This window comes from Merops nubicus, unplaced genomic scaffold (assembly GCF_000691845.1).
Source record: "Merops nubicus isolate BGI_N331 unplaced genomic scaffold, ASM69184v1 scaffold3943, whole genome shotgun sequence".
NCBI lineage: Eukaryota > Metazoa > Chordata > Aves > Coraciiformes > Meropidae > Merops > Merops nubicus.
Window position 1 is genome coordinate 22589 of NW_008598119.1, and position 13099 is coordinate 35687.

The 13099-nt window shown below is 47.7% G+C and overlaps 1 protein-coding gene across 1 annotated transcript; it reads left to right on the plus strand.

Moving 5' to 3' along the window:
• Window positions 1-1812: 1812 nt before the first annotated feature.
• On the plus strand, window positions 1813-10230 carry LOC103769695 (aquaporin-7-like; the record flags this gene model as incomplete). Its single annotated transcript, XM_008936920.1, has 6 exons — window positions 1813-1939; window positions 5042-5168; window positions 7358-7495; window positions 8230-8348; window positions 9047-9264; window positions 10071-10230. Coding segments are annotated over 6 exons (889 nt in total), but the record flags the coding sequence as incomplete, so codon positions are not given.
• Between the last annotated feature and the right edge of the window lie 2869 nt (window positions 10231-13099).

Sequence of the window (13099 nt, forward strand, 5' to 3'; positions counted from 1 at the left end):
AAACTGGGATTGCCTTTTTCCTTGAAAAGACTTCAAATTCACAGGAATGTTCCCAGGAAGTACCTGTCCATTTTTCAGTCCTAATCAGAACATGAGGATACCTATAGTTAATGCTTGAAGGCAGGAGACGAAGCCTTTCAGAGACACAGCAGCTTTTTTGTTTGCCCACAGGTGAAAGAATCCACTTGGAATGCTCCCTGAGACCTATGAGTAAAAAATGAAATTGTAGGTACAGTTGAGGGGATAGTGACCCACACACCTCACCCACTGTGAGATCTCAAATACGCACTGATGCCAGGACCTCAGCTTTACACATCAGCTGGAAATCATCATGGACAGAGAAAACTAGAGGCTCCTGTCACTGCCATGACCTGCTGCTCCAGGGCCTGTGTCTGTGTGCTCCACCAATAAACATTTGCATGGCACAGAATTAAGTGAATTGGAAAGATTTATCAGCCACTTCTTCTGTGCCACAGCATGGCTCACAGACTCATAGGACAAAAACTTTCCCACCTGGAAATATGCAGTAGGAACACCCTTGCCACCAGCATGATCATCATCTGTTATAATCAGATGGTCCTTAGTATCAGGGACAGGTTAGTAAATTACTGCATACTTAGCCAGGCATTTACTGAGGTCAACAGCTAATCTGCCACTGGAGGAGAGCTTACCCCAGCCCATAAAACCTTTCCCTGTCACAAGATAGACAATCACCTGTGGAGTAGAGAGGAGAAGCAGTTGCCCACGTTCAGACATACAGCTTCATAGTGTCCTGGGGTTGAAAGAAAAGTCTGTGAGCTTTTGTAACACATTAGTGAAGAGGGAAGCCATACCAGGGGCTGCATGAGCAGAGCCCTGTGTCCCCACTGGGGCAGCTGCTGGTAACCTCTCGAGAGCTGTGCACCATGTCCCCTCCAGAACTGCACTGACAAGCTGTAGCAGGTTGAGAGGAAGGTGAAGAAAACCAGCAAAGAAGCAGACAAAGCTTGCAGAAAAAGGTCTTGAGTGTTTACGGGGTTTAAGTTTTTCAGTGATAAAGCAAAAGTATTAAAATCATTTCACAGTGGAGAAGCAGGGGGAATCAGGAGATGGAGGGAGAACTGGGACAGTTAGGGCTCTGCTCTATCAGCTAGGTGAGATTGAAGGTCTCTGGGGACCACTGCCGAGTCTGGTCTCTCTTTGCCCCACAGAAGAGGACAGAGAGGTGGCAGGCAGGCTTTCCACTGGTGTGATGGGTGCTGTGGACCCAGGTGCATTCAGCAAGAGCAAATATTCAAGCTGAAGCAACGTTCAAGGCACTGTGCTCTTCCCATCTGCAGACAGTGCTGCACACCAGCTCCAGGTAGAGCATCTTCACCACAGGCTGGGCATCCAAATACACCTGCAAAGCACAAATAAATGGTCCTCAGTCCACCTGTTAAAAAGTGGCACCAAACCAACCAACCAGAGGGTCATAATGCAGAGCAGAGCCAAAAATCCTGTTACTTTCCTGTGGAAAAGGTTACAGAGAAAGACAGGCTTCAGGAGCACACCAAGGCTATTTACAGCTCCACCATGCTGGAGATAGGCTGCTCCTGGGCAGAGGCATAGTGTTTGCAATGCCCTGGTACAAGACATATTGCATACTTACCATATAATTCCATACATTTTAAAAGGATGTCATGTGTGTGTGGGAAGACTTGGAAGCTAGCTGCTAGTTTATTGGCTTGTTCATTGTTAACCAAATGACAGAAGGTGTCTGGGGGTGAGGGGAGGGTGCCAGGTTTCAAAGGGCAACTTAGCTCAATGCAATGAAGTGTGCTGCCACAACAGGAGTTCCTGCAACTCCAGGCTGGAGCCAGAGAGCAAAATGCTGGAGAAGATTCAGAAGGCACTCACGACTTGTAGCTGCACCGTGAGGGAGCTGCTGGCAGAAGCACTGGGGATGTTCATCCTCATGGTAAGGAGGAGAAGGGCTCAGACATGCCTGTCTGTGCCTGTGCCTTGTGCATGCGTGTGTGCAGGGTGGGTGAGGGGGGGCAGAGCCCTTGCAGCAGCAATTTGTAAGGTCAGTGGTTTCCTACCACATCTTCATGGTTGCTCAGCAGCTGGTTGCTACTGATCACTGCTCTGCTCTGGTGGGACGGCAGCTTCCCGGCAGGTCGACCATCTGTCAAAAACCTTCTGAAGGAAAAAAGCAATGCAGAGGGTGGGAGGTGGGTGCAGGGAGAGGGTGAGCAGGTGGGATGAATTGCTGTCTCAGTCCTATGAGAAAAATGAGGAAGACTCTAGGAACAAAATTAAAGAGCAGTGTCTGGTCAGATGAGGCAATGCAGTGCTTCTGCCAGCCTCCTTGAAAGATCCCATGCAGTGAACTGAGGTTTTGCTCCTGCTGTGCCAGAGGCAGTGGTGTAGCTGGAGGTCCTGCACAGGTTTGGGGAGTAGACCCTGACTCCTCTCCCCCTGACAGCTTCTGTGAAATGAGAACAGCTTTCACCCATCTTCCTCTTGGGGCTGCCACGGTAATAAGCACCCGTGAAACTCTCTGAAGCCACAACCCACCATTAGGAAGAGTAATTACCAGGTATAAAGTATGCCAGCATTTCACTTTTGGTTTTCTTATGGTGACAAATGAATAGTGCTTATCCAAATAACACAGAAACTCCCCCCTTGTCTGAGGGATCTGTTTCACACAGAAAGAGCGACATGGTTTTGGGGTCTTGGGGTGCTTCAGAGGTATTTGGGAAGAGGATGAGGAAAGCTTTGCAGTCAGAATTGATCCCTGGTGGGGTGAGATAGCACTGATACCGGAGAATTCGTGTGTTGGATCAACACAGCAAAACGAGATCCTCCCTCTGAAAAGGTCCTGCAACTGTCTGTGCCTTACTACACCTGGGCTTAGCCTGGGCTGAGACACTTTGGAGTGGACAGAGGCTGACATGGAAGGGCTGGGGATAACCCAGATAACTTGTACTTGGCGATGTGCACAGGAGGAAAATAAGATTTGTGTAAATATGGGGACCTTTTGACATAGCTGTCTGTGCAAATAAAGGCATTTATTTTCAAGGGCAACCACTGCATGTGCAAAAGATGCTTCATTTTTATCACTTCTCGTTGCACATTCAGCTCCCTGAAGTTCAGTGCTACTACACAGAGTACAGACACCTGTGGGTCCTCAGCAGGAGCTGAGAAAACCATTTGCCTTTTCCATCCACTTTGGTTTTTTGGTGGTGGTAGTTCCCAGGTGATAAAGAAGTTCAGAAGTGTCCTGCTGACTGTGGAAGCAGCATGAAGACTTTCCTCTGCACTCCAACAGCCCAAGGAAGATTTTGTAGCCTGCAGCTCCTGTTGGCTCTTCCCTCACTGATCCTAACGAGGGCATAGAGTAGGAGGAGGGACACTGCACATGGACCCCCACCAAGGACTAGCAACAAACAGCATCCAGCATCCAACTCTTCAGCAGCTCCCTGTCCCTCAGTGCAACTAGGGACATGCTGGACTCATCCACTGGGTGCCTGGGTGGCTGTTATTTGGGCAACAGCTCTCAGTCCAGGGCCTCTCATTTTAATGGACATCCAGTGTTGACAAAGGAGGGAACCAGGCAGTGGGAGTATAGGATTAGGGAGACAGGGGGGAAAAAAAAGGCTATCTTGGGACTGTGAGAATAGAGGAAGAGACCAGAGGTCTGGATCTGTGCCAAAAAATAGATTCTGTGGCCTGTTCTGTGTTTTTTCAGGATATTGGTGTTCAGCTGCAAAAGCCATGTCTCCTGGCCTGCAACCCTCTCTCTATATCTGTGTGCTGTCCTGCAAGACCTATGCCATACGCATTTGGTTCTCCTGGATGTGGCTTTGGAAAAGTCAGAGATGAATAGTCAGAGTTTTTGTAAGAGCTTTGCAGATGCTGAGGGGCATCCCAAATACTGCTTTTAGAGTGTTGCTGAGGCAGGCTGAGAAAGGCTTGTCTTGTGGAGGCTGTAGCTCTGTGGTGAGCACAGAGTGTGGTCTGTGTAGAGGACAGAGATAAGAACAGTGTCTCTGGAAAACAGGGCATTTTGGTGATGTCTGAAAGGGAAGAGGGAGAGCAGATGCGTGAGATAAAATTTGGATCCAGGCAAAGTAGCCAAAAAAGATCACAGTCATAGCAGAACAGGCCAGAGCAGAAGTTTAGATACTGGAGGATATACTGACTTTTTTGTCTTGGAGGAGCATGTCACCCTTGGGTAAACACCAGTGCAGCCCAAGGAACAGGATACGCTCCCCAAGCCCTAAGCTGTTCGTGAGACAGAGACCTCAGGAGATGCTCTGTCCTTCTCCAGATTGCAGTGTAAGAGCTGTGCAAAGAACTAATTTTTCCACCCTCTGACCATGTTAAAAAAGTGAAATAGAATACACTTTTTCATGATTTTTTTTTTGTTTTGTTTTTTTCTTTTCTGATTCCCTTTTAGCCACTAAAAATATACTGAAATTTTTGGCTGTTTTCAAACTTGAAATGTATGTGCTGAAAGAAAATGTCAGGCCAGAATTTCCTTCCTTGTTTTTCACTGCAACAAGTTACCAAAATTAGAGTTATTTGGCAAATGTGTGTAGCCCAAATTAGATTTTTAGTCAATAAATTGCACACTAGGAAAAGAAAGACAAGAATATTTGCCCATCCTTCTTCTGTCTGTCTTGGGCACCATCTCTGGGCAGTCTGTGGTGATGCTCCCCTAGCTCATGTCCCTCGTTTCAGGCACTGACACCCTTACTGTGTCCATGTGAGTGATCCCCTTTGAGCCCTGGATCTTGGTGTGGGTGTTTGGGGTTTTTCTCCCCATACCCAACCATGACTATGCTGCCTGTTTCAGGGTGATGGGCATCCATGAGGAACAGCCCAGGCATTGCTTTGATTTTTTACTGGGGAGGGCTGTTCTTTTCTCATCTCCTGACCATTAGCACGTTAGAGCCTTCCTGTCCTTGGGAGTTTATTAGTATTGCAGAAAAAATACCAAAGAAGCTCAGTCCACCACAACAATAACAGTACTTTTAATACTCCTTTCTCTCTTTCTTCTTCCATGCTCTAGGTCTTTGGCTTGTCTTCTGTGGCACAAGTGGTACTAGGAAGAGGAGACTTTGGGCAGCTTCTGAGCATCAATCTGGGATTTGGCATTGGTGTTACCTTGGGCATCCATGCAGCTGGAGGAATCTCTGGTGAGGAGGACACTTGAGCGTGGGACCTCTCTATGTCCTGTAAAAGCCATGTGAACTGGTGGCAGTAGCAGTGGGCTGTGGAGGGGCAGGTGATGGCATGGCCAGGCAGAGCAGTGTCCTCACCAGAAAAAAAAGGCTGTCCTAGGGTCCCCAGGCAAGAAAAGCACAATGGGTCTGGTGATCATAAACAGGGTCAGACTTATGACCTAGTGATCACAGCCAAGTCTGCAGGAGGCAGGTCTGACACAAGCCAAGGAGTCATGATGGCATGACAAGGTCAGGAGAAGCAAGGGACAAGGCTACAGTCAGCTGACCCCAAACACATGTCCTGAGCTGAGACAGAGGCAAGCAGGACAGGGAGAGTGGTGATGGTTTGGCCATTCTCCTCCTGGTGTGGTCAGTGGAACCAGGTTTCAGGAGTGTTCCCATTAGGGCCTTGGGGTATGCCATTGTGGTCCAAGGAGACAAGGAGCTCTGGAAACATGCTGATGATATGACCCACAGGGAAGTAAATAATTTATTGCAAAGGAGAGCTTAATGCTGATGTTGCAACAAGGACTGGTATACAAATTTTCTCCTTATCATCCACACCCATGCACACACACCCTACATGAACTCAGGAGGTAGTGTTTCAGGGCCATGGGGTGGTATCTCTCACATGCCAGAAGATTACCTTTGCCTTGTGCAATTTCTGCATTCATTTGCACCAAGAGAAGAGATTAAGGGCTCTAGTGAGCAGAAAATTAAAGCAAGTCCCTGCTTTTAAATAGTTGGAACAGAGATGTCCAAGGCTGGTGCTGGCTTGGAAAGGAAATTTTTCCCACACAAGCAGTCAGCTCTTGGTCTTCCTGTCCTTTTGGAGCTGGTGAAGACATCCTGAGAAAAAAAGTGGAGGACAACAGATCCCTGCAGTCCCAGGTGCCATTTGAGATGGAGCTGATCTGCTGAGGGCTGGGAGGTGAGAGAAGGGGTCTCAGCTCAGCCAGCACCAGTCTGGTTCTGGAGCTAGCTGCATGGCTTCCTGGCTTTGTAATCTGGCTTCATTTGTGTCACAGGATCCTTCTTGTGATCTCTGAAATGGCTTGTCATGCCCACAAAGGATCAGAGGATCTAAGAAAAAGGGATGTCCCCCCATTTCAGTTGTGGCTGTGGGACTGTGGCAGGCAGTACATTCACTTTCATGACACCCTGGCCTGCATTTTGGTGAGACCATGGCTGTCTGCATCTTACCCCTTCCTCAGTCTGAAGGAGGAGGTAGACTCTAAGGTTGGAACATTTATTGACTCCCAAAGTTTACACCTACTAAGCAGGGAAAGCAAATATTTCCTTTGGACTTGGGAGGAGAGGAGGACTGGAAGACCAATGTGGTTTGCACTGAGGGCACCAAATCCGGATCCACTTAGTCTTTCTCCAAAAGCACCACTGTGATACCAGCCTGCTCCATAGAAAATGTCCCCTCAAAACAGGGAAAAACTGTATGGAAGCCACATACTGAGATGTAAGGAAGTGCAGTCCAAGACTGCAAACTCTGCAAGGGAAGGAGAAGGTCTGCTCCACACTAGTGGGATCAGCTATGGTCTGGGCAGTACTGACCATCCTGGTAGATCCTCCTTAATGCAGTGACATTTAAGAGCTAATCTGAGCCCTTGATTACAGCCTTGTGTAGGATTTCATTTGCAGGCATGAAGATATGGGACATCAGTGTCTGACTTTGCAGTTTGCTTCCCCCGTCTTGTGCCTTGCCTGCTGGACATGCTAAGAGTCCACAGCTCCCATCAGCTGTAGTGCTCAGCTCTGCCATGACGAAACCCTCCTTGTGTACTAGATGTTTTCAGAAGATCTTGCAAGTGTTTGGGTTAAGATTTGCCTCATCTACCTGTAGCTGTATAAAAGCTGAGTGATGAGTCTAAATTCTGGCCTACCTTCAAGTTGAATAGAGAGTGGTATCTCTCACAGGTGAGATGACCTACTCTCTCGAGGCCATGGTCTACAGAATTTTTAGAAGACTAAAGCTAGGAGCTCTGCATCATTCAGCTGCCCAGGGAAAATGAGCCAGTTGTGAGTTTGTGCAGGAGGGACATCCTGCCCTGAGGCAGTCTTGGTGTTCTGGAGCAAGGTCTGGGGTTGCTGTGGGGTGCGGCATGCTCCAAAACAGCCTGCAGGAGGGCTCAGGCCACTTTCTTTTGCAGGAGCTCATCTGAATGCTGCCATCACCCTTACACACTGCCTTTTAGGAAATCTCCCCTGGAGAAAGCTTCCAGCTTATCTGATCGGCCAGTTCCTGGGCTCCTTTGTGGCAGCAGCCACCGTCTTTGGCCTCTACTATGGTATGGTTGTGTCTTTTATCACAGGGGTTACTGTGGGCACAATTTCAACCTTAACTCACAGCTCAACAAAAATATTTGCTTTTACAATACCCAGCATGATGTCTGGGTGAGGAGGGTGAGTTCCTGGTTTACGGAACAGTTCTTCACAGCTCATGGGCAGAGCAGGGCTCAGCTATCTCTGGCAGGGATGTGCAGTTCCTGGAGAGGGCTGCTTCTTTTGCTCAGGGCATTCCCACTGCCAAAACTTGTCCTCAACTCAAGGCTAGTAGCTGCATTTTGTCAGCATGCTGTTTCCAGGATCTGCAAGGGCTTAAGGCAGATGGCCCACCATGTATTAGGTACAGCTAGAGCTCTGGGAGACTCTACTGCTCTGTGGAAAACAGGACAGCAGTCATCTGTGGTTTTGAGTTGTGAGCAGAGGACTCACCACCCATTGTCTCCTGCCACTCTTAGTCTCCAAGGGGCAGAGGGATGGAGTCCTCCAGTGCATCCAGAGTGTCCTTCTTGGGACAGGGACAGGGAGCTGGTAGGCATCAAGGAAGCAACTGCAGACCAAAGTCTGCAGGTAATATGTATCAGTGAGATCATGCTCTGCGAGGGGTGTGCCACCTCCATCATATCTTCCACTGCCTCTCTTCCCCTTACGTGTCCACGCTGGCTGCAATGGGTGGACTTGTGTACCTGCTGTGTGAGATGAACTCTGTGCTAACTTCCATAATTCCTGTATCTTCTAGATGCTCTGTATGACTACACAAAGGGGAACTTTACAGTGACGGGACCGACTGCCACAGCATCCATCTTCTCCACTTACCCTGCTCCCTACATATCCTTGCAGGGGGGCTTCTTCTCAGAGGTCAGTGGGGACTGTTGTGGTTTGCTAGGAGAAGGTTGGGTGGTAACCAATGCTACTGGAGGTCTGCTACAGGGGACTCACAGTGCTAGGTGTACAGATACTATCACAATTTCTGCCTCAAGGAACCCACCATCCAGGCAGATGCCTGACAGGTAGCATCCAAGGCAACTTGGTGGGTAAGCAAACGTAAAAGGTAACACCTTCAGGCTGCTCAGCAGCTTGGTCCAAGTGCCCACCAAACATCTTCCCTGCCCAATGGGAATTGAGAAGCTGATCTATACCTCCTTTGGGTTCTGTGTGGTTCCCTGAAATTTTGGATCCTGCATCCACTCCACCCTCCCATGTGGCTCTGCTGGCTGCCTCTCACTGGCACAGAGGGCCAGGGACTGTCTTCACATGCACACAACCTGTCTGGATTAAACCTCGAGGGTCTGAACAGCCCAATTTAGACTGCATATAGTTGTCCCAGCATGCAGCACAGTGTCCAGATGCCTAGAAATAGGATGGGCTGGATATTAGTCAGGAATCTTCTTCAGCCCACCTGTGAGGAGGGAATAACAGCGGGGTCCTGCCTGACTTGATCAGGCCAGGAATCCTACCTGCGCCTCCATCCTGGGAAGTCTCTTCCTGTGCTGAGCAGGATCCTCTGCTTTCCTCATTCTCTCTCCTGACTTATTCTCCCCTTCCTGCTCCTGAAGTTTCTGGCAACGATGATGCTGCTCCTGGGCATTCTGGTCATCCATGACGAGAAAAACAACGGAGCCCTGAGAGGCACCCAGGCCCTGCTCACGGGAATCCTGGTCGTGGGCATCGGCCTGGGGATGGGGATGAACACAGGATATGCCATAAACCCCTCCCGGGACCTGCCTCCCAGGATCTTCACAGCAGTTGCTGGCTGGGGAATGGAAGTCTTCACGTGAGTGACTCGTTTTGCTTCTATGCTGCTGAGCTGGCAAGGAGGGGAGATAAGGCCAAGAGAGTATGGTCATGAAGCCTTTTTTCTTTTGGACCAAGTGATGGCATCGCTGTAGAGTGCACTCTCCATTCTCAGAGGGCAAGGGTTGTGCTTAGAGCTGCCATGTGCATCTCATACACAAGATTTGGGGTACACTAATATTCCACCATGGGATTCATCTTGATGTTCAGATACCTCTGTTTGGGCACGAAACTGGGTACCTGTTAGCCAGAGATCTAGCTGGTTATTGCAGGTACTGGAGAGCCAGAGCATGATTCAGCTCACCTGAAAGCAGGTATTTAGAGCTGTATAGCCTTCCACTATCTAGTAAGATGATGCCATTCTATGGTTTTTCCCTTGGTGAGGCCATTAGCAGAGTGTTCTGTGCTGGCTGCCCATTTTCATTAAATTTCCATAAAGTATCTTTGAGACCTTGCTAGAGAAGATGCAGATGTTACTGGAAAAAGGGAGGGAAATGCTGTGTCTGCCTGTCTGTCCGGCAGTCACACTCTTCAGGAACACACAGACTATTTCTGTAGGAGAAAAAGAAATCTGCATACAGGGCAGAGCCACTTTCCCAGGCTGACGGGGAAAATGACTCTTCCTCCAGAAATTATGTGGGTGGATAGAGAATTTCTCTAAGCCACTTGTAGGGCTTGGTATGTGAGGTGGGACTAGACACTCCTGCCCACACAGCTGGCTCCTGCTGCAGCAGGGCAGCAGTTCCAGCCTGGCTCACCAGCTGCCTCTTCTGTGTTTCATTTTAGGGCTGGACATCACTGGTGGTGGGTTCCAGTCACAGCTCCAATTCTGGGAAGTCTTACTGGTGTTTTAATCTACAAGCTCTTCATCGATTTTCACAACCAACCTGTCCTGGAAATTGGAAAGGAGAAGGGACAGCCAGCGGTGGAGATTTCTACCTTGTGATGGCCACAAGCTATGAGGAAAGGGTCTGATGGCAAAAACCTACGTGGACCAGCAAAGGAAGGGTAACCACGTAGGTAAGGGCACTTGCAGTGGTGCTGCCAGAGTGCACCATTTCTACACCTGAGTGTCTGGTCTTCAATAAACCTACTCTGTTTAACCAGACAAACTGGGTTTCTGAGACACCGGGCAGACTTGGTTAGGGCCAGACCTGTCTGCAGCCTGAAGAAATTATTCAACCTCCCTGTGTAAGTATCTAACAAAAAACATGTCACCACATTCTGGAGGAAAGCAAAGTGGAGCTGCAGGACTCCACATATGCCTAAGGTCATAGAATTCAAAATACGGGATCAAACAGGGGCAGAAACAACTTAATTAAAGAAATTCTGATCTGGAATATTCATTGGTAAGTCACAGATACTAATGGATCAGGGTCCTAGGCTTTCTTCCATTTGCTCACCTGCCACCCTAACAAACACCTAGTTTGGCTGAGCACAGAGAAGCGCAAAGACAGTCTGAAATAAAAACCTGAACATGACTTTTTGTTTTTTTTTCTCCTGTGCTTAGTATGTTTGGGTTTTTTTCTTTCTTTTTTTTTCTTTTTTTCTTTTTTCTTTTTTTCTTTTGGATCTGAACATTCGGGAAACACCAAAAAATTAGTAAACTAAACTACGGTGTCTCCTGATTCCTGGCACAGCTCTGCTGGAACATGTTGGCATCATGGAACCATGCGTGTTCTTCACAGGCTAGACTTTAACTACTAGCATGAAAGAGTATTCAGACAATTTCTCTGATAGCACCCCCAAACAAACTGAAAAACCCTGCTCCTTTTCTCCACTCTGAATGCATGAGAAATGTAGGAAGAGGCTATCCTGCTCCTGCAAGAATTCTGCCATTCCATCTGAATGAGGTAGCGGGCTGGCAACAGCCTTAAATTTTGAGGTATTATCAGATTAAAAGTAAAACGGTATTGGAAGCTGCCTGTTCCCAGAGGGGTGACAACAGTCTTAACATTTCCAGAAAGTGCTTAAGTATGGTACATATACCAAGCACATGACTGTAGTACCAGGGCTGGGAATCATGAACACACAACACAGGGATTTCAGAGTAGAAAGTGACAGAACATCACTACTGCACAGAACTGCAGAAAAATGGCATTTACTGGCTTTAATAATAATTCATGTTTCACTATTGAAAGGATTACTAATGTATTACTGTGCCGTGGGGTGCACTGACACCTGCTTCTTCACAAGGGCTTATCTTATGTGAGGGCAGCTACAGCAGGTCTTCACCTGGCACAAGACACACATTGGCTTAAGAGAGCTGAAGAGCATTAGGGGATTTTCTCTCATCTGAGTGTGGCAGAAGGCAGCTGTCAGTCCATGAAGCAACTGCATTTGAGGGTGTGCCTGGCCCTGGGTGGTGCTGGAAGCCAGCAAAGCACACCAGAGCTGGGGCTGATGGCTGCAGAGTTTTTTAACAGTGAATGCAGGACACAAGTGGAACAGCTGTCACACAGCTGAGTCTTTTGGTTTATGTGAACTAAACTGGGAACTTCAGAGTAGCTGAAGACAGGATTAGCTAAAAGACACAGTACCCCATCCCTTCTCGGTGAGAGACTCTCCACTGCATTAAAACAGCCCCAAACAAGCCAGCCTGCACCTTGCTCTTACCATAAATTCTTGTGCATGTGTTCCCAAAAGCATCTTTAACACCCAGTTATTCTGGAGGAAAATACTCAAATCTTTACTAAAATACTATTAAGCACTTACAGGGTAGCTTCATCTTTCTGAAGGCCATACAAAAAAATGTGAAATCCTCACAACATCCCTGTGAGGTAGGTTTGACTTATGTAATTATGTGACTTTTTTCATAAATAAAAGATGATGCTGTTTAAATAGTCAATGCTTATTTGAACATGGTGAGATTGATTTCCTTGCTTAGGCACAAAATGTGTTGGTTGCTACCACGGGTTTCCAGCACACAGAATCATAGAACCACTATGGTTGGAAAGGACCTCTAGGATCATCAACATTTCCCTAACCACTAGGCCACAGGTCTCTTAGACCACATCTAAGAAGACAGAATGGCATAAAAAAGTAATGGAAATAATCAGATGTAACTGAAAACCAGCACTGAATCTGTTAAAGAGCAGTTCTAGGCTGAAAACTTACAGTATAGAAAACAGCATCAGGGGTTTCTAAGGCTGTAGGGCCTCAGTGGCCCCGGGTCAGCTCCTGCCCAATTGAAAAGTGACAAATGCTGTCTGAGTGGTCAACTTTGCAAATCAGTGTGTGACAAACTAAGGAGTCCTCCTGGCTTACAGAACTCTTACTCTCAACACCACTGACCCAGCCTGGTTCAGCAGTTCCTACTGGAGGAGAAAGCGGTGGCAAAGAAGGATCTTGCAGGTTCTGTCTGCCTTCAGGCCTATCAGGAAGCACATCACAGGCATCACTATCCAAAAAGGTACCACACAAAGGCCAAACAGTGGTCTGGGCTTTAGAGCAAATGACTAGGCCAACGGAGAGACGTGAAAACCTGAGGTCCCTTTGAACCGTGAATCTCAGAGCAGAAACTGGAAGGAACACAGGGAAGTGAGGAGTTTGATTCTGTGTGAAGCAGAAGGTACTTTGTTCAGTGAGTTCCAGCTTGGTCCCATAGCATGCAAGGTCAGAACAGGTTTCTTTCAAAGGAGATGACAGAAACATCTTCACACGTTGTATTTCAGCATGGGTCTATTAAAGTAACAGTGACTTATATTTGCTTTCATTTCACTGCTGTAGTCGCACAGGAACAAAAGCTTCCCTATAGAGCAATGACATCAAGGGCTTCTTCATGCCCTCTGAAAAGTACATGCTGCAAGTACCAG